At 44.2% G+C, this 23,998-nt stretch overlaps 2 protein-coding genes across 2 annotated transcripts; both read left to right on the top strand.

Moving 5' to 3' along the window:
- The first annotated feature begins 12,460 nt into the window (after positions 1 to 12,460).
- LOC143274430 (olfactory receptor 1f45-like) lies at positions 12,461 to 13,559 on the top strand. The gene has a single exon (XM_076577508.1). It carries the CDS (start codon positions 12,630 to 12,632, stop codon positions 13,557 to 13,559), a length of 930 nt encoding a protein of 309 aa, XP_076433623.1. The 5' UTR covers positions 12,461 to 12,629.
- Positions 13,560 to 22,255: 8,696 nt separating this feature from the next.
- On the top strand, positions 22,256 to 23,185 carry LOC143274431 (olfactory receptor 1f45-like). The gene has a single exon (XM_076577509.1). The coding sequence runs from the start codon at positions 22,256 to 22,258 to the stop codon at positions 23,183 to 23,185; it is 930 nt and encodes a 309-aa protein (XP_076433624.1).
- The last annotated feature ends 813 nt before the right edge of the window (positions 23,186 to 23,998 follow it).

Raw genomic sequence — 23,998 nt, 5'->3', positions numbered from 1 at the left:
CACTGTAAAGTACTAGTGAGGTCTTCCACAAAGATGGTCCATAGGTTAACCGAGGACACAGGCTCAAGGTGACCAGGCTCACGATAGGGGCCTGGGGGAGTACAGTGCTGTCGACTGACTGAGACAAGTTCAAGATAAGGGCCTGGGGAAGCCAGTGCGGCCTGGCCTCGGAGAGCTAAGAGTTACCAGGCTATTAACCATGTCTGCTCCTAGCTTCCTGGGTGGAAAAAGGTTACACCTGTCTCCCTTTGTAGAGACAGCCCTGTGTGTTTAACATTCCTGGCTCCCTAATGCTTATCTCTGAGCACAAGGACCTCCTCCACTATCTTAAAAGAGACTAGTTTCTGAGGTCCTTGTTAGTATGTGGGAAACCTCTCCCAGGTGGTTTTTGTTGTTGTTTTGTTTGAGGAGTTATGTAGGCCAGGCTGACCTTGTCTCTGGGTCATCCTTGCTCACTCTCCCTGAGGAGACTTAGACGTGTACGGCAGGTATTGTTCCACTCCAGTCAGCCTTTCAATTGTTTCTGAGCGGGTCATGATGCAATCTTTCACCACATCCTCTGCAGTTCTGGTATTTCTATTTTCCTTAAACTTTACTAATCACTGAATAAAACTGTGTGTGTGTGTGTGTGTGTGTGTGTGTGTGTGCGTGTGTGTGTGTGTCTGTGTGTGTGTGTGTGTGTGTGTGTGTGTGTGTGTGTGTGTGTATGTCACGGAACACTACAGAATCTACTATCAAGAGTTTTATTAAAACAAGGAGAAAGGGATAGATGTGATCAGGCCTGCTGAAAGGACAGGTGTGGGAGAAGGAGGCAGGGCAACTTGGGCCTTCTTAAGGGCCACCCCCCACATGCACACATTGGCCCACATGGCTACTCCACTCTTGCGCACCGATCATGTGGTCATACCAGGCATGTGGTCATGCCAGTCACGATTACCTGACCATGCAGCACAGGGGTTAGCACGTATGACCTGGAAATGACTAGGTGGAAATGAGTAAGATTCCCCCTGGCCATGGGCAACAATAGGGACGGGGCTGGTGTGGGAGCCCGTTCTCGGGTTCCTCGTGGCTTTACCCAGCAGGTCCGAATAGAGGATGATCAGGACCACGGGCCTGAGTGCAGGTGTCTGAGATGGCCTGCACTTGGCTGTGCTCGGGGAGGAGGTCTTTTGCTCCACCCCCTTGGCATCTCTATAAAAACCCTGGGCCAGAGACAGTCAGGGCCCGTTGGAATAGGTTCCAGGCCCTCTCGAGGCTATCCTTTATTTTCTATCTGTTTATCTCCCCGATATTCTCCGCAATAAATCCTTCTATCTAATATTTCCTGCTGATTGCACTCAAGAAAACTCTGGGGAACTGTGGGGGTGGTGGGTAAATGCCCCACAGAATGGCACCTTGAACAGGGACTAAAGAAAAAAGAAAAAAGGGACTAAAGGAAAAAAAGGGGGAACAAAAAAATGGGGAACTAAAGACAAATGAACAGGGACTAAAGACAAAGTAATAGGGACTAAAGATAAAGGAAAATAATAGCTTTATTACAGAGTTTTTGGTGAAAGTGCTGTCAGCCCTGCCAGTGAAAAGGCATGCTGGTGTTATGGAAAATATATATTTTTTTATATATATTTTTGGGAGGCAGGGGTTTTATCCTCGAGAGAAAAGGAAAGCAGACTGGAAGGATGTCCGATGCTGCAGTGAAATTCTCTTCTGTCAAAATTTTCTGCCTTCTATCCCTTTCTCAATTTCTATCTGTGAAAAATAAGTATAAGGTATAGGGTAGTAATATAGTTTAGGAAAAACGTAGAAGTGTAAGATTGTGTAGGAAAAATAAGTAAGGCAACTAGACAAAAAAAAACTTCAATTTTCCAAATTTGGGGGCTATGAATGCAAACTGGGGAAAAAAATTTCTTTGGGCTTTACGGGTAGTAAAAAAGCTCTTCTTTGAGCTTATGGGGAAGAAAAAGTTTCCTATGGAAGCTTTTGACCTGGGGACAGCTGAAATGCTAAGTCCAAGTGGCAGGAGAAAGTGTTTTCTCCCTGAGGCAAAAATGGGGGTGTAAAAAGCCAAAAAGTTTAAAGTTCAGAAGTTTTGGGAAAGGTTGGTCTCCTGGGGGGAAAGAAATCATTCTCTTAAACTATAAAGCTTTTCTTGGAAAATTTGGGGGGAAAATCTCTCTAAAAAGCCTTAATCTTTCTCTCTTAAGAAACTTGGAAACTAAAGCCTCTAACCTTCTCTCTCAGAAAGACGAGAGTAGAATCACCTGAAGATATTAGTATGGGGACCACCTGTGATTAGCTCTAAGGGAAAACAGCAAACCTCTTAAGACAGCAAAACCTCTCTAAGTTCTCTTTCAAGCTTTAAAAATCCTCCCTGCAATGCAGGAGGCAGGAACAAGTTTCTAAAAACCTCTTCTAAGCTCTGTCTCTTCAAGCTAGTAAAAGACAGTGGGTCAGAGTACCCTGAGGGAAACGCTTGGGGAGAGTGTGGGTGAAGAGCTACAGAGAGCCCAAAAAGGGCAGGAAACTTCACCTGAGAAAAGCAAAAAACCCAAGCTTCACAGTTACAGCTGAGCTGAGGCATCAAGGGTTTTGAGTGAGCGTTTTTTAGAATGAAAAGGTGCTCCTAATCGTCCTAATGCAAAGATCCCCTGAAGCAATGCAAACTGTTAGCATTGAATCCTCGCTTCTGAGCAAAAACCCAGAGGCGACTGGCCAGTGTCTCTGAGTTGGAGTGCATTTCGGGGATACTAGGGTTCCTATGTTTGTAAACTTCCTGGAGCACAGAGCTGAGGCAGGAAGGTGCAGCACCCAGGGGAAGATTGCTAATAAACAACCAAAGCTAAAGCTGGTGGGAACGGCACAGTTGTCCACTTTCCTACAAGTCCCTGGTTGATAGGTCCACAACTGCAAAAAGAAATCTGAGAAAAAGCTTTCCTATTAGAGAAAGGACCTTTCTGGGAAAACAGTAAAGCTGAACTGTGTCTGAAGCAGTCGTGCTGCCGAGTCAGAATGCTGTCTGGGGAAAGAGCCCAGCCAGGGCAGAACAGAACTAACCAGGAGTAAAGCTTTCTTTTCTGTCAGAGAAAGCATCTCTTTGAGAAAAGCTTTGTTTCAACTGACTTCCTGAGATGAGGGAGTGTAGCCCTGAGGGGTGATTGCCTCTGGCATAAGCTCTGTCCTTGAGCACCCAGACAAGCAAAAACAACCCACTCGGGGACTGGGCCAGGTGAAGGCCTGATGAGGCAAAACACCTGTCCTAATGGGAGTTTAGAGATGGCGAAAACCTCCCTTGTTAGGTTTTCAGTCTGTACGCAAACCACACAGACCCCAAAAACAGAAACGGACTAAAGCCCCTACCTTCAGTAGCAGGGAAAGCCGCCACTGTAGTGTCGGAAACTGTTTCTGGGGTAGAGGGGATAAATTGAGACCAAACTGGGAACTGTCTGGGAGAAAGACTCTGAAGAAACAGAGAAGGGACATAATCCTCCTCAGAAAATATATGACCTAAAAAAGCTGTTAGAATTTGAGGCAGATTCGGGGGGAGAAAAAAAAGCCCCTACCTCCAAAGGCAGCTAGCAGAGGAACAGAGCCGCAGACAGATACCTGAAGCTCTGCATCTGGGGGGGGGGGGAGGAACAAGCAAAATGAGATAAATCAGTAGGAGAAAATCTCTCTGAAAGAGCTATAGAAAAGCTGTTGTACATGATCTTGTTTTTCACTGACTGGCTAAAACAAACAGAAGCCCTGAGGAAAGTTGCTATCAGAAATGCCAGCCTCAATGCCGGCTAACGAGGCAGGTGTGGTTCTGATTTGGGGGCCAGTGTCTGATGAAGTTGAAATACCTGTTAAAGCCAGCTGAGGAGAATAGAAACCTCCCAATGTGCCATAGCTGAAAATGTAAAGTGCTTGTTCAAATCTCCCGTTGCAAAGGCAAGAGACTTTATTTAAACCTCCCAGGCAAGTCTAGTAAAAGAGAACCAGTTGACTCTCAGACCTGAAAAGAACTATGGGAAATGATATAAGGGACTGATATAAGGGACTGATATTATTATGGACTGATATAAGGGAAATGCATTCTGGGAAAGGTAGTTTTTCCCCTAAAGATGGCGACATTGCCCTGAAACACTTTTGTCAGCTCTAAAATTAAAATACAGCTTTTAAAAGAATAGGGAGGAAAATCGTCTAAGGGTTTAAGTGTCAGTTCCAATGAAAAATTGAAAGGATACAGAACTAGGTGCTTTGCGGTTTGGGGCTCCCTTGGTAAAATGCCTTATTTACCCTAATAGCTGTGCAAAGTTTTTACGGTAGTTGGATGACAAAAAGCTACCTTTAAGAGCAAACAAGCCACTTTAAAATCCTTAAAACAATGGAAAGCAGTTTATACACTGAATGTTGTCTTAGATATGAAGGAACTTATATTGAAATTAAAAAAAGTTCTTTGCCTTGAACAAACATCCTTCAATGAGTAATTCCTTTGAAAATCTAATAAGGAGACAAGGAAACAGGCATTCAGAAAAGAAATGACTGCTTTATAGATGGGAAACAAACTTAAAATCTAGCTGTCTTAATAAAAGAGTTGCTTTACTTGAAAGTTCCTTACAAGAAATCAATGCTAATTATCACCACTGCTAATAACATCAGGAGTTAACGCTAATGAAGTGAAAATTCTAAATCCTGAAACTCAAGTGAAATGGAAAGATCCCTGCTCGGGATTATGGAAGGGTCCTGATCCTGTTTTAATATGGGGTCGAGGACATGTTTGTGTTTTTTCACAAGAGGAGAATGAAGCTCGGTGGTTACCGGAGCGTTTGGTAAGGAGCGTGGAACTAAGAAAAGTCAGCTCCAATGACGTTCCTATAAAGGAACCAGAATGAAAATGGCTCGATTAGTATTTGAGGTTTTTGTCACTGTTTTAATGCAAACAGTGAGGAAATAAGAGTTCAGACCTGTGCTGCTTTTGGCTTTACTAGCTCCTTTAGAAAAATACCTTATATCACCTAATAGCTGTGCAGTATTTGGCAAAGAGCTTTACAGCCGCTAAATACGGTAATTTCATCCTCAGTGTGAAGTGAAGTTTTTTGGTAGAGCAAACCAAACGTGCTGCTGTAATAGAAACGTTTGTCTGAATTGAAGTACTTAGGAGCTATTATGAATTTGGGTGAAGGAACAGCCTCTAGTTAAAAACTGTCTACCACTGACAGTGCATCTCTGCCGGTCCGGAATGGCTGAGAGAACTTGGCAACTTTGGAGTGTGGCTTCATCCCGAGAATGTTACAATCCCCTAGCAACAAGTATCACAACTCTATAATGACAACACTCACTAAATCCCAGTGCTTTATAACAAAGCTGACTATAAACTCTAAACTTTAGAAATGATGTACGTACTTCTTGTCTAGTTAAGAGAATCTTTCTAATAGAGATGGTGATAATAATTAAGAGTAAGAAGTAGAAAGATGAAAATAAGATATGTGAGTTTGTAAAAATTCTATCTTGTTAGATCTGTGTTATGAAATCTTTAGGTGTTTGCTAAGTTAGATATATGCTAATGGTAGCCTATATAAGTTGGTAAAATAGATATATAGAGTTCCTTTAAGAATATAAGCTTGCAAGAAGTATCTAAGGTAGACTTAAGACATGTAGTAATAAGCTTGTAAGATGCTAGTTGTAAATGTAAGTTTAAATAAGAAATAAGATGGAATGAATATAAGTATATAAGAATTAATAAGAAATATATTTGCTAAAGTAGTTCTATAGTTTCCTTAAAGTATAAATAAGTAGATGTTAATGTTATATGTGAGTTTGTAAAAATGTATAAATGTTGAGTGAGGTTATGCTTAAGCACATGTTATGTGAGTTTGTAAAAAAGTGTAAATGTTAAGTGTGAATCTATTCTTAATGTATATGGTGAAAGAACCCGAGACACAGAAAGTTAGTGTCCTAGTAGACTGCAAAGCAGGCAGTCTGAATGGTTTCAAAAGCTCCAGAAGCCTCTAAGAATGGCGGACGCCAGAACCAGCACAACAAGGCATCTGCAGCTGAGATTCATGGAAAATCGACGCAACACAGAAAAACCTGAGCTAACATCAAAAACAGTGTGGTTTAGAATACTACTGTACCTAAAAAGGTCTCTGGCTTGAGAATAAAAGTTCAGAGACATTTGTTTGAACAAAAATTATTAACTGCAAAAAATTTTGGTTAAAAAACGTCTCTTCATATTTGGAAGTGAAAGCCTGATACCAGAATTTTTCTTGTTTGAACTTTTTGAACTTAAAATGAGATAAAATTACAAAAAGATTTTGGTTATGGATTTCTCATATTTGGAAGGCTACTACCAGAATTTATCCTTTGAATTTTAAGACTTAAATGAAATAAACAATAGAGATTTCATTGCAATGTGACAGTTTTGAGTAATGACCTAGAAATGGTTTTTTGGAATTGGGTTAAAAATGGAACTGTTTAAATGAAGAAATGTATTTCTACTTAGAATCAAGATGCAATTTTGTGTATGCATATATGCTTTATTAACTGGTGATTTATGAATTGTTTTGTGGAACTGTTTATGTAAAAATGGAATTACTTATGAAACTGGTTTTGTGTTACAAATGGAACTGTTTAAACAGAAAAGTTTGGGTTTTCTAACTAGGCTTGAGATTTTTGCTTAAAATTATAAAGAAAAGGGAGAGTTAATATTCCTTAGTCTATTTAATTTAAATTGTTGTTTGAGTGGATTAATGTCATGTTTTGTTAGTAAGAAATGCAAATGGGGTATACTAAGAGACTACTTTTAAAGTGTGTAAAGAGTTTTATTAAGAAACTGCTTTTGGATGTTTTGCTAAAAGTTTTCCAAGTGTTAATGGTTAGATTGAAAATATTGCTTTTCAATATGGGTTTATAGGAATTGTATAAGTTTGGGTTCCTCTAACTAGGTTTGAGATTTTGTTTAAAAAATTATAAAGAAAAGGAGGAGTTATGAGGTTGAATTATGTTTGCAGAAATTATGTTAAACCTATTGATATTAATGCACCCTGGTTTCTTGGAGTTAAGGGAAAGTTTAAGTTTGATGTGAATACATCGAAGTATTTCCTATGTTCTGTTAACAAGAAAATTCAAATGATTGAGTTAAAGTTGTAAGACGGAGAAAATTGTTAACTATATATAGCACCATATATGCTAATTCAAATGGTTCTGTTAAGAGTTTGCTTTGAGTTGTAAGATTGAGAGAATTGTGACTATGTATAGCAATACTTATGTTAACCTGTTAATGGTAATGATGAAGCTAAGGGATTCTTTAAGTTTGTAGTCGCCTTAAGAGTTTTTGATTTAGAAAGGGCTTGAGGCAGCTAAGACTGCTGTGGTCACCTTGGACCTAATTCAAAAGAGAAATGCCATCTATATCACCCTCTACTCCCATACTGGGAGGTGTAACAGCTATGGAGATTACTGTAAGCCATTAATAGTTATTTTTTTATATATTAAGAAGGGGGGACCTGTGGGAGCCCGTTCTCGGGTTCCTCGTGGCTTTACCCAGCAGGTCCGAATAGAGGATGATCAGGACCACTGGTCTGAGTGCAGATGTCTGAGATGCTCTGCACTTGGCTGTGCTGGGGGAGGAGGTCCTTTGCTCCACCCCTTGGCGTCTCTATAAAAACCCTGGGCCAGAGACAGCTGGGGCCCATTGGAATAGGTTCCAGGCCCTCTCGAGGCTATCCTTTATTTTCTATCTGTTTACTTTCTATAAGCAATATCCGCGATATTCTCCCCAATAAATCCTTCTAACTAATATTTCCTGCTGATTGCACTCAAGAAAACTCTGGGGAACTGTAGGGGTGGTAGGGTAAACACTCCACAGGCTGGAATTCCTATCATCCCGGACTCTTTGTTTTTTATAAAAGATGATGGATGAGTGGGTATGGGGTGTTGTTTCTCCCAAAAACTGCTTCCAGCTGACTTGGTAGGCATAGGTTAGTTCTTAAGGGGGTAAGCAAGGGGGATTCCGAGGTAGACAGGTGTGCTGGGATGATGGGCTGTCCTCAGATGATGATGGGCTGTCCTCACATGGTGGGCTGTCCTCAGATGATGGTGGGCTGTCCTCAGATGGTGGGCTGTCCTCAGATGGTGGGCTGTCCTCAGATGATGGTGGGCTGTCCTCACATGGTGGGCTGTCCTCAGATGATGGTGGGCTGTCCTCAGATGGTGGGCTGTCCTCAGATGATGGACTGTCCTCAGATGGTGGTGGGCTGTCCTCAGATGATGGTGGGCTGTCCTCAGATGGTGGGCTGTCCTCAGATGATGGTGGGCTGTCCTCAGATTGTGGGCTGTCCTCAGATTGTGGGCTGGCCTCAGATGGTGGGCTGTCCTCACATGGTGGGCTGTCCTCAGATGGTGGGCTGTCCTCAGATGGTGGTGGGCTGGCCTCACATGGTGGGCTGGCCTCAGATGATGGGCTGTCCTTAGATGGTGGGCTGTCCTCAGATGGTGGGCTGTCCTCAGATGGTGGGCTGTCCTCAGATGGTGGGCTGTCCTCAGATGATGGCTGTCCTCAGATGGTGGGCTGTCCTCAGATGGTGGGCTGTCCTCAGATGGTGGGTTGTCCTCAGATGGTGGGCTGTCCTCAGATGGTGGGCTGTCCTCAGATGATGGTGGGCTGTCCTCAGATGGTGGGCTGTCCTCAGACGGTGGGCTGTCCTCAGACGGTGGGCTGTCCTCAGATGATGGGCTGTCCTCAGATGGTGGTGGGCTGTCCTCAGATGGTGGGCTGTCCTCAGATGGTGGGCTGTCCTCAGATGGTGGGCTGGCCTCAGATGGCGGACTGTCCTCAGATGGTGGGTTGTCCTGAGATGGTGGGCTGTCCTCAGATGGTGGGCTGGCCTCAGATGGTGGGCTGTCTTGCTGCACTGGAGCCGTTCATCTTTTTTGGTTTGGCACTCTGGCTGCTCTTGTGTCTGACAGGACACTGGTGAGACAGAGAAAAGATTAGAAGAAAGAATTATTATTATTTAGGGTATCCGGGGTGATAGAGAGACCCTGGAAATAGATCCTGGAGAAGATCTTGAAGTAGATCCAACCTGTCCAGATAATTTAAAGCTGGTTTCTGGAGCTTGGGATAATTTTTGAACATATTAAGAAGCAGCCATGAGAATATTAAAGTCTTTGGGCTGATGACCATTGTAGTCTTTGGTACTCTGCTTGAATTGGTTAGTGTTAATGAGAGACACAGAGAGACTGGAACATGATTTTATTTTTTTAACCTAAGAAAAGCTTTATCAGAGACAGGCTATTTTAAGGCACCTGTTTCCTTTACTAGTTTAGCATCCAGGAGACTGATGATCAATTGTTGAGAGCATTTAACAGTAATAGATAGTTATATTAAAGTCTGTTTTTGCAGAGCCCAGACACATTTGGGTCTGGGGTGTAAATAACTTTTGCTGTTAAGGTTTCTTACTTGATGATCCATGGACTCCAGATCTGTGGTGGTCCTGTAACAACTGCCTGAGCAGGTAATTAGGAGAGGGAACCAGGAAGAAAAAAGCTTGTGCAGTGAGATCTCATTCTTTTAGATTTGGTGACAAGGCAGTGGATCCTGGTGTCCTCTGGAACAGAGAGAGCAGGGCCCTGTCTGTGTCACTGTGCATGAAGAGAAGCACTGATGTTGACTTCCTTTTTTATAATAAGCAAAAAGTCTGGATTGTTGGAATTCTGCCATCACTCCAGCTGCATGACTGCACATGCATAGTTCAGGGGTTGATCAAAGGGTCTTGCATCTTACATCATCAGTGAGCCCTGTTGACTACGTGTGCACTGTGTGGTCACATAATCATCGCATGCGTGCGTGGTATAGCTCCCTAAGACCACCTGTGCAAGTTCACCAGGAACCCTAAAAAGTCTGACACAGGTACCACCCTCTCCCTGTTCTGCTCTGTCTCTCCCCCACCATCTTTTCCTCTCACCCCACATGCTCCTTTCCCAGGCCTGGTTCTCTTGAACAGCGCCCCCACACAACCCCTCTTCTTCATAAGAGATCTCTGCTACTAGGCAGCCATGGCTCGTGACTTGTGCATGCTCCTGTGTGTGTACACATATGTGCACAAGCATGTAGAAGTCAGAGGATGGTGCCACGTGTCTTCTGCAATCCCTCTCCACGTTCTATATTGAGGCAGGCTCTCTCTCTGACCCCAGAGCTGGCAGAGTCAGCCAGTTTACCGAGCCGGCTTCCCTTGGGGATCTCATAGCTGCCTCTTGGACTAGATCACAGGCTGGCCACACACTCATTTGGTTTAGATGTGGGTGCTGGGAATCTGGACTGTGGTCTTTAGGACTACAGGGCAAGCACTTTACCTACTGAGCCATTTTCCAAGCTTACAAAAGTCATGGTTTTTGTGTGTTGAGACAGGGTCTCACTGTGCAGTCTAGACTGGCTTCAAACGCACAGGAATCCACTTGCTTCTGTTTCAAGTGCTGGGATTAAAGGCATGTGCCACCATGGCCAGCAAAAGTGCTGATATTTAACTAATATCTTTATTGTAGAGAATTTCAAACATACGTAAGAGCAGATAGCATAGATGTTCAAAGCACATAGATACAAGAATTAACTAAGAGACAACAACATTTCATCGATGCCCTTGAACTCTGCTCTTCTATTTTATCTTATTGTATTTGTGTGTGAGAGAGACATGCCTATGTAGCCCAGACTACATAGTGATTATCATTTTCTTTATTTTTAAAATAATTATTGTATATGTGTTTGTTTTCCTGCATATACATGCATGTGCACCACAGGCATTCCCAAGATGATTAGGAGAGGCTGTCAGGTCTCTAATTACCTGAAACTGGAGTTATGGATGGTTGAGAAACACCATGTGGGTGCTGGGAACTCCTCTAAATCCCTGAGTCATCTCTCTTGTGTCCAGTGTTTCTTTTTCTGTACTCCATTTTTGTTTTTATGAGACAGGGTCTTGGTAGAATAGATCAGGCTAGCCCAGATCATGGCAGCAGTCTTCTCACTTCAGACTTCAATGTGTCTGAATTAGAAGAGTAAGCTACCACATGCTATCAGTTTCTAATCAACAGTTTGATTTTACTGTTGAACATTATTTGGGAATGAAAGCCTCATCTATCCTGTCATTAGAAGTACCCAGAATCCTAAACTCAATATCCAGTAGGACTTCCTCCAGCTTCCTTCCACTCCTCTCTGTGTTTACATTGTTTCTGTCATCTCTAGACTTCTGCTTGTTCATCTATGACTCAAGCAGGAGAAAGCTGTAAGCTTCTAGGTGTTCATGGACGTTGCAAGTCACATTGAGGATAGTCTACCCATTCTCTGTCCACTGATCCCTGGATAAATATATTAGGGTACACAACAAATCACCACATGGCCATGGCCATGACAAGTCAACTGAGGATGGCCTACCCGTTCTCTGTCCTCATGCTAGATTTCTAAGTCCTAGCATGAATCCTGTCTGGGGAGGGGTGGGGAATACAAATGAAGCTGGTGAAGAGTCTGTAGATTTTCAGAAATGGACGACTCACTGTGGGCTGGGAAGACATCTCAAAGAAAGCCTACTCTGAGCATGGATGACCTTTAGTCAAGGCTGACTACACATTCTTCCACCTTGCTCTTCCCTCATTGTACTTTACACTAAATATTTTATAGGATCCAACCTGACCCTGGAATGCCAGGTACTCCCTTCTGGACTTCCAGGGTTTCCTATCAACAAATGTACTGTAAACCCTATGCAGTAAGAGGACAGAGTGCAATACCAATGGTTTCTGGGTCAAGAGTAAGAAGAATCTGGACCAAATCTTAAAATCTACCAGCTTAGATAACCAAGTTGTTGATGCTCTCAGGGAATTTTTTCTGGGACTTGTCTCCTTCCTGATTGTTTCATCCCCAAGTTCTGACTGAGAGCTTAGATGACCTACTCCATCAGTTTGGGTCAACAGGGACCAGAACCTCGGTGACACAACTTTCTGCTGGTCTTTAATGAGATGCTTAGGTAGTCTATACCCAGTGGGACTGGATGCTGCAGGAAATCCCTGTCTAATTCTCCCAAACCTCCTTCCTACACAGAGGGCTAAGACAGTGATCATCCACTCTTCACTTTCTCAGAACCTTCCTATATTTCTGAGACTTTCCTATCCTTTGAAAAAGCAACACTATTGCCCAGCAACTCCAAGGTGAAAACAACAGATCTTGCCTGTCCAGGTACTTCCAGTCCAGATGAAAATGTTTCTTTTACAGTAAGTCCTGCTCACTCTCACATAGAGGAGCAGCAGCAGGAGTCACAGACCGTAGTTGGAGCTTGAGATCTGTACAATAACTGTCAGCTTTTATTTTTCTTCGAGCTGATAAGGGGTGGGAGAGAGACTGGGAGCATTACCAGAGGTCCACATGATTGCAGGGAAGGGTGGTGTATGTGAATGCTTTTATGTTATATTCAGTACAACTATAAGGGTGAACCTGGGAAACCAACACCACGTAAAACTGGGATTTGTAAATTGATTGCATGGAAACAATGAGTGGATCTCAATTCAGAAACTTTAAAGCAGGCTTAATAGACACATGGTTGTAACATCCTAACCTGAAGACTGCATTCTGACCTCTGTCTCCATTCTCTGTAGCTGGGCTCAGATTCATGAGAGGCAGCAACCAGTCCAGCGTCTCTGAGTTCCTCCTCCTGGGACTCTCCAGGCAGCCCCAGCAGCAGCAGCAGCTCCTCTTCCTGCTCTTCCTCATCATGTACCTGGCCACTGTCCTGGGAAACCTGCTCATCATCCTGGCCATCGGCACAGACTCCCGCCTGCACACCCCCATGTACTTCTTCCTCAGTAACCTGTCCTTTGTGGATGTCTGCTTCTCCTCCACCATTGTCCCCAAGGTGCTGGCCATTCACATACTTGGCAGTCAGGCCATATCCTTCTCTGGGTGTCTCACACAGCTGTACTTTCTTTGTGTGTTTGCTGTCATGGACAATTTCCTGCTGGCTGTGATGGCCTATGACCGGTATGTGGCCATATGCCACCCCTTACACTACACAACAAACATGACCCATCAGCTCTGTGTCCTCATGGTGGTCGGGTCATGGGTGGTATCCAGCATGAATGCTCTGTTGCACACCCTGCTCATGGCTAGACTCTCATTCTGTGCAGACAACATCATCCCCCACTTCTTCTGTGACCCACCTCTCCTCCTAAAACTCTCTTGCTCAGACACACACCTCAATGAACTAATGATTCTTTTTGTCGGTGGGCTGTTGTTGATTTCTCCTTTTGTTTGCATCCTTGTGTCTTATGTCCTTATTACTTGTGCTATCCTGAGAGTGTCATCCACAAGGGGAAGATGGAAAGCCTTCTCCACCTGCAGCTCCCACCTGGCTGTGGTCGGCCTCTTCTATGGCACCATCATATCCCTGTATTTCAACCCTTCCTCCTCCTCACATTCAGCTGGGAGTGACATGGCAGCTGCCATGATGTACACAGTGGTGACCCCCATGCTGAACCCGTTCATCTACAGCCTGAGGAACAAGGACATGAAAGGAGCTTTAAGGAAAATGCTTTCCATGTAATTCTCATCTATTCAATAAGGGTAAAAAAGATCATATAAAGAAGTAATTTCCAAGAAAACTACTTTTATTCACTGTGTGAAATTTATCATTTTTGTTTTGTTAGGAAAGCATCTACTATCTTTCTGGAAGAATAAAATCTGAGTTGTACACTACATAGGAATAGGTGGAAAGTGGCTTGGAATGCAGCTCAGTTGTAGTGTCTCTACCTGGCATGTAAGAGGCCCAGGTTTGATTCTCTCTCATGTCAAAATAAATATAAAATTTCTTAAATGTTTAAAATGTGTGTGTGTGTGTGCCACATGTGTATGTGTGTCCAAAGAGACAGAAGAGGGTTACAATTGTATTTGTATCACCCAACATGGTTCTTGGAAACCAAATTTGGAACCTCTAGAAGAGCAGCAAGTGACAGCTGAGCTATGTCTCCTGCCCAATAAAAATGCTCCAATCAAATCACTTCATTCCATCATGAGTGCCCTCCTGACAAAGGGTACCGCAAACATGCTTACACTTTATTCTTGAATAAAAGAGGAGAGAATAAGCACACTTGGGGAACAGTGAAGTGTCTCAGTTGGAAGCTGCTAAAAAGACATTATAATAAGCTGAGTTTGCTTTTGGTGATGTTGGAAAAGAATGGGGACTGACTGTGGCTTCAGATGGGATGCTGTTATTCAGGATGCTTGTAGGTGGCTCTCTTAGTGTATTTCATCTAGAAGAAAGGAATATATAAAGCTTGATCTTTGGCCAAGAAGCACTAGCCATTCATGTCAATCATCTTGGAGCACTGGGTATGGGTCATTTTGTGGTTAGGACTATATATACGGTTGTTTTTGCTTTTTTGAGACAGGGTTTCTCTGTGTAGCCCTGGCTATCCTTGAGCTTACTTTGTAGACCAGGCTGGCCTTGAACTCACATAGATCTACCTGCTTCTGCCTTCTGAATGCTTGGATTAAAGACATGCAAAGCCACATCTGGTACAGGACAATATTCTTACTGTTCTCAGAGGTTCTTCCAGAATAACCTTTGTGATGTTACAATCCTAGAGACCTTACTTGCTACAGCTGTCCTATGAAATTCATTACTTTCATTGGGAAAACTCCAAACTGTGCCTACCCAGCTCCTGGGTGACAGCACTAAGCTTCCTTTCTCACAACAGTCTTTGATGTGAGCACATCTGACGGGAAGACCTGACCCAGCAAGGTGATTACAGCTATTCATACTATTCCTTCCTGTGTAAGGACTGACGTGTAACTGTCTTTAAAAGAACTGGTCTGTTTCACCGATGTTTTACAGTTTGTGAGCAGGTATGTTCATAGAACCCCTTTCTCACTCTTTTGAAATCTGAGATTTATATTTAAGTATATGGTGTTTGGCCTGTATGTAGGTCTGTGTATTTTGTGTGTGCAGTTCCTGGAGACCAGATGAGGGCACTGGGTCCTCTGGAACTGGAGTACAGTGGTTAGCTGATATGTGGGGACTGGGAAACAAACTAGTTTCCCTGAAATAGTAGCCATTCTTTTAACCACAGAGCCATCTCTCCAGCTCCCTTTTATCATTCTCTTAATGTAGAGAGGACTAGTAATGCTTCCTCGGTGATCTCTGATACCTGTGTTTCAGGTTTTTGTGCAACAAGTCTGGTTGCTATTGGGAAGTGATGGGACCTTTGGGGTTAAGGCTTAGTGCAAAGAAGCCAGGTCATAAACAGATGCTTAGGGGACATAGGACTTTTTTTTTTCAAGACAGAGTTTCTCTGTGTAGTTTTGGAGCCTGTTCTGGATCTTGCTCTGTAGCCCAGGCTGGCCTCAATCTCACAGAGATCAGCCTGACTCTCCCTCCCAGTGCTGGGATTAAAGTCGTGTGCCACCAAGCCTGACTTCTTTCCTTTTTCTTCCCCAGAGTCCTTAGTGTGTGTATTTGTGTACTAATGCTGTCTGCCTTGACCCTATGTTCACTCTTTCCTCATTCTTTATTCTGCCCCTCAACTTCCACACTCTGTATATGAGTAATTACAAGTTTGCCAACTATTTCTTTATCTGATTCAAATTTGCTAAGCCCATTTGGTGGACGGTTTATTTCAACTGTCCACTTCCCAGTTCCAGGAGTTCCGTTTGGCATTTCCCCACATTTTTGTCTCCTTCCTCCCTGTCTGAGCCGGCACTGCCCTCATGCTTTCATTTATCTCTTCAGTCGTGCTCTCTTTTCCGTAGGTCAACATTTTTACCATGGCTGCTTCCAAGTGTTTTGTTAACGATGACTCTGATCTTTCTCACAGGCACTGTCTGTTGCTTGCCGTTTGGTGGCAGAGTCATACTTTCCTGTTCCTCTGCATATCTTTCAGTTTGTTGTTGGAAACTGGATATATCTTAAATGCATAGTTGCATATCCAGGTTCTGGTTCCTCCTGGTCTTGTGTTTGTTCTTGTTATTGCTATTTCCTTATTATTGGCTGAGTTCTCTTATGCAGTCCATCCCTCTAACACCGTGAATCCTCTGATGAGGCACCTCATGAAATACAGCTCTGAGTCTGCCTGTCATCATCCTGGGATGGCTCTGAAGCCAGGAAAATTCTCTTCCACTTTGTGGACCACAGGAGTTGATGAACTCTAGTGTTTTAAACTAGACTGACTTACTATATTGAGAGAAATAAGTCCCACTACAGCATCCAATCTGGAGAGATGGCTCAGAGGTAGGAACAATCACTGCTCTTTCAGAGGACCAGAGTTTGATTTCCAGAACCTACAGAGTGACTTACAACCATCATTAACTCCATTTCCAGGAGACCTGACATCCATTTCTGACCTCCGTGGGCACTAGGCATGGCTGTGATACATATACATACGTGTGTGTGTGTGTGTGTGTGTGTGTGTGTGTGTGTGTAAGCAAAGCACTCATGAAGGGGTCTCTGTGACCAAACAATGCTAACACAGTAATGATCCTCAGGAGAGAAGAAGGTAGTTCAGTTCAACATGACTCAGTGGCCAGTGCTCGTTCAAACTCCCGGAATCTTGACACCGAGTAGTTTATTTTAGGCACATTTAAGCACAGCACAAATGGGCAAAACCTTTCCTGGGGATAATTAACTCAATTCCACGTGCACAACAAAGCTTAAGCCTTGACTACATTGAAACTCACTGTAAAGTACTAGTGAGGTCTTCCACAAAGATGGTCCATAGGTTAACCGAGGACACAGGCTCAAGGTGACCAGGCTCACGATAGGGGCCTGGGGGAGTACAGTGCTGTCCACTGACTGAGACAAGTTCAAGATAAGGGCCTAGGGAAGCCAGTGCGGCCTGGCCTCGGAGAGCTAAGAGTTACCAGGCTATTAACCATGTCTGCTCCTAGCTTCCTGGGTGGAAAAAGGTTACACCTGTCTCCCTTTGTAGAGACAGCCCTGTGTGTTTAACATTCCTGGCTCCCTAATGCTTATCTCTGAGCACAAGGACCTCCTCCACTATCTTAAAAGAGACTAGTTTCTGAGGTCCTTGTTAGTATGTGGGAAACCTCTCCCAGGTGGTTTTTGTTGTTGTTTTGTTTGAGGAGTTATGTAGGCCAGGCTGACCTTGTCTCTGGGTCATCCTTGCTCACTCTCCCTGAGGAGACTTAGACATGTACGGCAGGTATTGTTCCACTCCAGTCAGCCTTTCAATTGTTTCTGAGCGGGTCATGATGTAATCTTTCACCACATCCTCTGCAGTTCTGGAATTTCTATTTTCCTTAAACTTTACTAATCACTGAATAAAACTGTGTGTGTGTGTGTGTGTGTGTGTGTGTGTGTGTGTGTGTATGTCACGGAACACTACAGAATCCACTAACAAGAGTTTTATTAAGACAAGGAGAAAGGGATAGATGTGATCAGGCCTGCTGAAAGGACAGGTGTGGGAGAAGGAGGCAGGGCAACTTGGGCCTTCTTAAGGGCCACCCCCCACATGCACACATTGGCCCACATGGCTACTCCACACTTGCGCACAGATCACGTGGTCATGCCAGGCACGATAACCTGACCACGCAACACAGGGGTTAGCACGTATGACCTCGAAATGACTAGGTGGAAATGACTAAGTTTCCCCCTGGGCATGGGCAACAATAGGGACGGGGCTGGAATTCCTATCATCCCGGACTCTTTGTTTTTTATAAAAGATGATGGATGAGTGTGTATGGGGTGGAGTTTCTCCCAAAAACTGCTTCCAGCTGACTTGGTCGGCATAGGTTAGTTCTTAAGGGGGTAAGCAAGGGGGATTCCGAGGTAGACAGGTGTGCTGGGATGATGGGCTGTCCTCAGATGGTGGGCTGTCCTGAGATGGTGGGCTGTCCTCAGATGTTGGGCTGTCCTCAGATGGTGGGCTGTCCTCAGATGATGGACTGTCCTCAGATGGTGGGCTGTCCTCAGATGGTGGGCTGTCCTCAGATGATGGACTGTCCTCAGATGATGGGCTGTCCTCAGATGATGGGCTGTCCTCAGATGGTGGGCTGTCCTCAGATGATGGCTGTCCTCAGATGATGGGCTGTCCTCAGATGGTGGGCTGTCCTCAGATGATGGACTGTCCTCAGATGGTGGGCTGTCCTCAGATGATGGCTGTCCTCAGATGATGGGCTGTCCTCAGATGATGGGCTGTCCTCAGATGGTGGGCTGTCCTCAGATGATGGCTGTCCTCAGATGATGGGCTGTCCTCAGATGATGGGCTGTCCTCAGATGGTGGGCTGTCCTCAGATGATGGCGGGCTGTCCTCAGATGGTGGGCTGTCCTCAGATGATGGACTGTCCTCAGATGATGGACTGTCCTCAGATGATGGGCTGTCCTCAGATGATGGGCTGTCCTCAGATGGTGGGCTGTCCTCACATGGTGGGCTGTCCTCACATGGTGGGCTGTCCTCTGATGGTGGGTTGTCCTCAGACGGTGGGTTGTCCTCAGACGGTGGGTTGTCCTCAGATGGTGGGCTGGCCTCAGATGGTGGGCTGTCTTGCTGCACTGGAGCCGTTCATCTTTTTTGGTTTGGCACTCTGGCTGCTCTTGTGTCTGACAGGACACTGGTGAGACAGAGAAAAGATTAGAAGAAAGAATTATTATTATTTAGGGTATCCAGGGTGATAGAGAGACCCTGGAAGTAGATCCTGGAGAAGATCTTGAAGTAGAACCAACCTGTCCAGATAATTTAAAGCTGGTTTCTGGAGCTTGGGATAATTTTTGAACATATTAAGAAGCAGCCAGGAGAATATTAAAGTCTTTGGGCTGATGACCATTGTAGTCTTTGGTACTCTGCTTGAATTGGTTAGTGTTAATGAGAGACACAGAGAGACTGGAACATGATATTATTTTTTTAACCTGAGAAAAGCTTTCTCAGAGACAGGCTATTTTAAGGCACCTGTTTCCTTTACTAGTTTAGCATCCAGGAGACTGATGATCAATTGTTGAGAGCATTTAACAGTAATAGATAGTTATATTAAAGTCTGTTTTTGCAGAGCCCAGACACATTTGGGTCTGGGGTGTAAATAACTTTTGCTGTTAAGGTTTCTTACTTGATGATCCATGGACTCCAGATCTGTGGTGGTCCTGTAACAACTGCCTGAGCAGGTAATTAGGAGAGGGAACCAGGAAGAAAAAAGCTTGTGCAGTGAGATCTCATTCTTTTGGATTTGGTGACAAGGCAGTGGATCCTGGTGTCCTCTGGAACAGAGAGAGCAGGGCCCTGTCTGTGTCACTGTGCATGAAGAGAAGCACTGATGTTGACTTCCTTTTTTATAATAAGCAAAAAGTCTGGATTGTTGGAATTCTGCCATCACTCCAGCTGCATGACTGCACATGCATAGTTCAGGGGTTGATCAAAGGGTCTTGCATCTTACATCATCAGTGAGCCCTGTTGACTACGTGTGCACTGTGTGGTCACATAATCATCGCATGCGTGGTATAGCTCCCTAAGCCCACCTGTGCAAGTTCACCAGGAACCCTAAAAAGTCTGACACAGGTACCACCCTCTCCCTGTTCTGCTCTGTCTCTCCCCCACCATCTTTTCCTCTCACCCCACATGCTCCTTTCCCAGGCCTGGTTCTCTTGAACAGCGCCCCCACACAACCCCTCTTCTTCATAAGAGATCTCTGCTACTAGGCAGCCATGGCTCGTGACTTGTGCATGCTCCTGTGTGTGTACACATATGTGCACAAGCATGTAGAAGTCAGAGGATGGTGCCACGTGTCTTCTGCAATCCCTCTCCACGTTCTATATTGAGGCAGGCTCTCTCTCTGACCCCAGAGCTGGCAGAGTCAGCCAGTTTACCGAGCCAGCTTCCCTTGGGGATCTCATAGCTGCCTCTTGGACTAGATCACAGGCTGGCCACACACTCATTTGGTTTAGATGTGGGTGCTGGGAATCTGGACTGTGGTCTTTAGGACTACAGGGCAAGCACTTTACCTACTAAGCCATTTTCCAAGCTTACAAAAGTCATGGTTTTTGTGTGTTGAGACAGGGTCTCACTGTGCAGTCTAGACTGGCTTCAAACGCACAGGAATCCACTTGCTTCTGTTTAAAGTGCTGGGATTAAAGGCATGTGCCACCATGGCCAGCAAAAGTGCTGATATTTAACTAATATCTTTATTGTAGAGAATTTCAAACATACGTAAGAGCAGATAGCATAGATGTTCAAAGCACATAGATACAAGAATTAACTAAGAGACAACAACATTTCATCGATGCCCTTGAACTCTGCTCTTCTATTTTATCTTATTGTATTTGTGTGTGAGAGAGACATGCCTATGTAGCCCAGACTACATAGTGATTATCATTTTCTTTATTTTTAAAATAATTATTGTATATGTGTTTGTTTTCCTGCATATACATGCATGTGCACCACAGGCATTCCCAAGATGATTAGGAGAGGCTGTAAGGTCTCTAATTACCTGAAACTGGAGTTATGGATGGTTGAGAAACACCATGTGGGTGCTGGGAACTCCTCTAAATCACTGAGTCATCTCTCTTGTGTCTAGTGTTTCTTTTTCTGTACTCGATTTTTGTTTTTATGAGACAGGGTCTTGGTAGAATAGATCAGGCTAGCCCAGATCATGGCAGCAATCTTCTCACTTCAGACTTCAGTGTGTCTGAATGAGAAGAGTAAGCTACCACATGCTATCAGTTTCTACTCAACAGTTTGATTTTACTGTTGAACATTGAATGGGAATGAAAGCCTATTCTATCCTGTCATTAGAAGTACCCAGAATCCTAAACTCAATATCCAGTAGGACTTCCTCCAGCTTCCTTCCACTCCTCTCTGTGTTTACATTTTTTCTGTCATCTCTAGACTTTTGCTTGTTCATCTATGACTCAAGCAGGAGAAAGCTATAAGCTTCTAGGTGTTCATGGACATTGCAAGTCACATTGAGGATGGTCTACCCATCTCTGTCCACTGATCCCTGGATAAATATATTAGGGTACACAACATATCAGCACATGGCCATGGCCATGACAAGTCAACTGAGGATGGCCTACCCGTTCTCTGTCCTCATGCTAGATTTCTAAGTCCTAGCATGAATCCTGTCTGGGGAAGGGGTGGGGAATACAAATGAAGCTGGTGAAGAGTCTGTAGATTTTCAGAAATGGACGACTCACTGTGGGCTGGGAAGACATCTCAAAGAAAGCCTACTTTGAGCATGGATGACCTTTAGTCAAGGCTGACTACACATTCTTCCACCTTGCTCTTCCCTCATTGTACTTTACACTAAATATTTTATAGGATCCAGCCTGACCCTGGAATGCCAGGTACTCCCTTCTGGACTTCCAGGGTTTCCTATCAGCAAATGTACTGTAAACCCTATGCGGTAAGAGGACAGAGTGCAATACCAATGGTTTCTGTGTCAAGAGTAAGAAGAATCTGGACCAAATCTTCACATCTACCAGCTTAGATAACCAAGTTGTTGAAGCTCTCAGGGAGTTTTCTCTGGGACTTGTCTCCTTCCTGATTGTTTCATCCCCAAGTTCTGACTGAGAGCTTAGATGACCTACTCCATCAGTTTGGGTCAACAGGGACCAGAACCTCGGTGACACAACTTTCTGCTGGTCTTTAATGAGATGCTTAGGTAGTCTATACCCAGTGGGACTGGATGCTGCAGGAAATCCCTGTCTAATTCTCCCAAACCTCCTTCCTACACAGAGGGCTAAGACAGTGTTCATCCACTCTTCACTTTCTCAGAACCTTCCTATATTTCTGAGACTTTCCTATCCTTTGAAAAAGCAACACTATTGCCCAGCAACTCCAAGGTGAAGACAACAGATCTTGCCTGTCCAGGTACTTCCAGTCGAGATGAAAATGTTTCTTTTACAGTAAGTCCTGCTCACTCTCACAAAGAGGAGCAGCAGCAGGAGTCACAGACCGTAGTTGGAGCTTGAGATCTGTACAATAACTGTCAGCTTTTATTTTTCTTCGAGCTGAAAAAAGGTGGGAGAGAGATTGGGAGCGTTACCAGAGGTCCACATGATTGCAGGGAATGCTGGTGTATGTGAATGCTTTTATGTTATATTCAGTACAACTATAAGAGTGAACCTGGTAAACCAGCACCACGTAAAACTGGGATTTGTAAATTGATTGCATGGAAACAATGAGTGGATCTCAATTCAGAAATTTTAAAGCAGGCTTAATAGACACATGGTTGTAACATCCTAACCTGAAGACTGCATTCTGACCTCTGTCTCCATTCTCTGTAGCTGGGCTCAGATTCATGAGAGGCAGCAACCAGTCCAGCGTCTCCGAGTTCCTCCTCCTGGGACTCTCCAGGCAGCCCCAGCAGCAGCAGCAGCTCCTCTTCCTGCTCTTCCTCATCATGTACCTGGCCACTGTCCTGGGAAACCTGCTCATCATCCTGGCCATCGGCACAGACTCCCGCCTACACACCCCCATGTACTTCTTCCTCAGTAACCTGTCCTTTGTGGATGTCTGCTTCTCCTCCACCATTGTCCCCAAGGTGCTGGCCATTCACATACTTGGCAGTCAGGCCATATCCTTCTCTGGGTGTCTCACACAGCTGTACTTCCTTTGTGTGCTTGCTGTCATGGACAATTTCCTGCTGGCTGTGATGGCCTATGACCGGTATGTGGCCATATGCCACCCCTTACACTACACAACAAAGATGACCCATCAGCTCTGTGCCCTCCTTGTGGTTGGGTCATGGGTGGTATCCAGCATGAATGCTCTGTTGCACACTCTGCTCATGGCTAGACTCTCATTCTGTGCAGACAACATCATCCCCCACTTCTTCTGTGACCCACCTCCCCTCGTAAAACTCTCTTGCTCATACACACACCTCAATGAACTAATGATTCTTTTTGTCGGTGGGCTGTTGTTGATTTCTCCGTTTGTTTGCATCCTTGTGTCTTATGTCCTTATTACTTGTGCTATCCTGAGAGTCTCATCCACAAGGGGAAGATGGAAAGCCTTCTCCACCTGCAGCTCCCACCTGGCTGTGGTCAGCCTCTTCTATGGCACCATCATATCCCTGTATTTCAACCCTTCCTCCTCCTCACATTCAGCTGGGAGTGATATGGCAGCTGCCATGATGTACACAGTGGTGACCCCCATGCTGAACCCTTTCATCTACAGCCTGAGGAACAAGGACATGAAAGGAGCTTTAAGGAAAATGCTTTCCATGTAATTCTCATCTATTCAATAAGGGTAAAAAAGATCATATAAAGAAGTAATTTCCAAGAAAACTACTTTTATTCACTGTGTGAAATTTATCATTTTTGTTTTGTTAGGAAAGCATCTACTATCTTTCTGGGAGAATAAAATCTGAGCTGTAGACTACATAGGAATAGGTGGAAAGTGGCTTGGAATGCAGCTCAGTTGTAGTGTCTCTACCTGGCATGTAAGAGGCCCAGGTTTGATTCTCTCTCATGTCAAAATAAATATAAAATTTCTTAAATGTTTAAAATGTGTGTGTGTGTGTGTGTATGTGTGTGTATGTGTGTGCCACATGTGTATGTGTGTCCAAAGAGACAGAAGAGGGTTACAATTGTATTTGTATCACCCAACATGGTTCTTGGAAACTAAATTTGGAACCTCTAGAAGAGCAGCAAGTGACAGCTGAGCTATGTCTCCTGCCCAATAAAAATGCTCCAATCAAATCACTTCATTCCATCATGAGTGCCCTCCTGACAAAGGGTACCGCAAACATGCTTACACTTTATTCTTGAATAAAAGAGGAGAGAATAAGCACACTTGGGGAACAGTGAAGTGTCTCAGTTGGAAGCTGCTAAAAAGAAATTATAATAAGCTGGGTTTGCTTTGGGTGATATTGGAAAAGAATTGGGGACTGACTGTGGCTTCAGATGGGATGCTGTTATTCAGGATGCTTGTGAGTGGCTCTCTTAGTGTATTTCATCTAGAAGAAAGGAATATATAAAGCTTGATCTTTGGCCAAGAAGCACTAGCCATTCATGTCAATCATCTTGGAGCACTGGGTATG

This window comes from Peromyscus maniculatus, chromosome 8 (genome assembly GCF_049852395.1).
Source record: "Peromyscus maniculatus bairdii isolate BWxNUB_F1_BW_parent chromosome 8, HU_Pman_BW_mat_3.1, whole genome shotgun sequence".
Taxonomy (NCBI): Eukaryota; Metazoa; Chordata; class Mammalia; order Rodentia; family Cricetidae; genus Peromyscus; species Peromyscus maniculatus.
This window is presented reverse-complemented; position numbering and strand designations above follow the sequence as displayed.

What these genes read in the sequence shown, in the direction of transcription:
- LOC143274430 (XM_076577508.1), top strand. Translation starts at nt 12,630, where the DNA reads ATGAGAGGCAGCAACCAGTCCAGCGTCTCTGAGTTCCTCCTCCTGGGA.
- LOC143274431 (XM_076577509.1), top strand. Translation starts at nt 22,256, where the DNA reads ATGAGAGGCAGCAACCAGTCCAGCGTCTCCGAGTTCCTCCTCCTGGGA.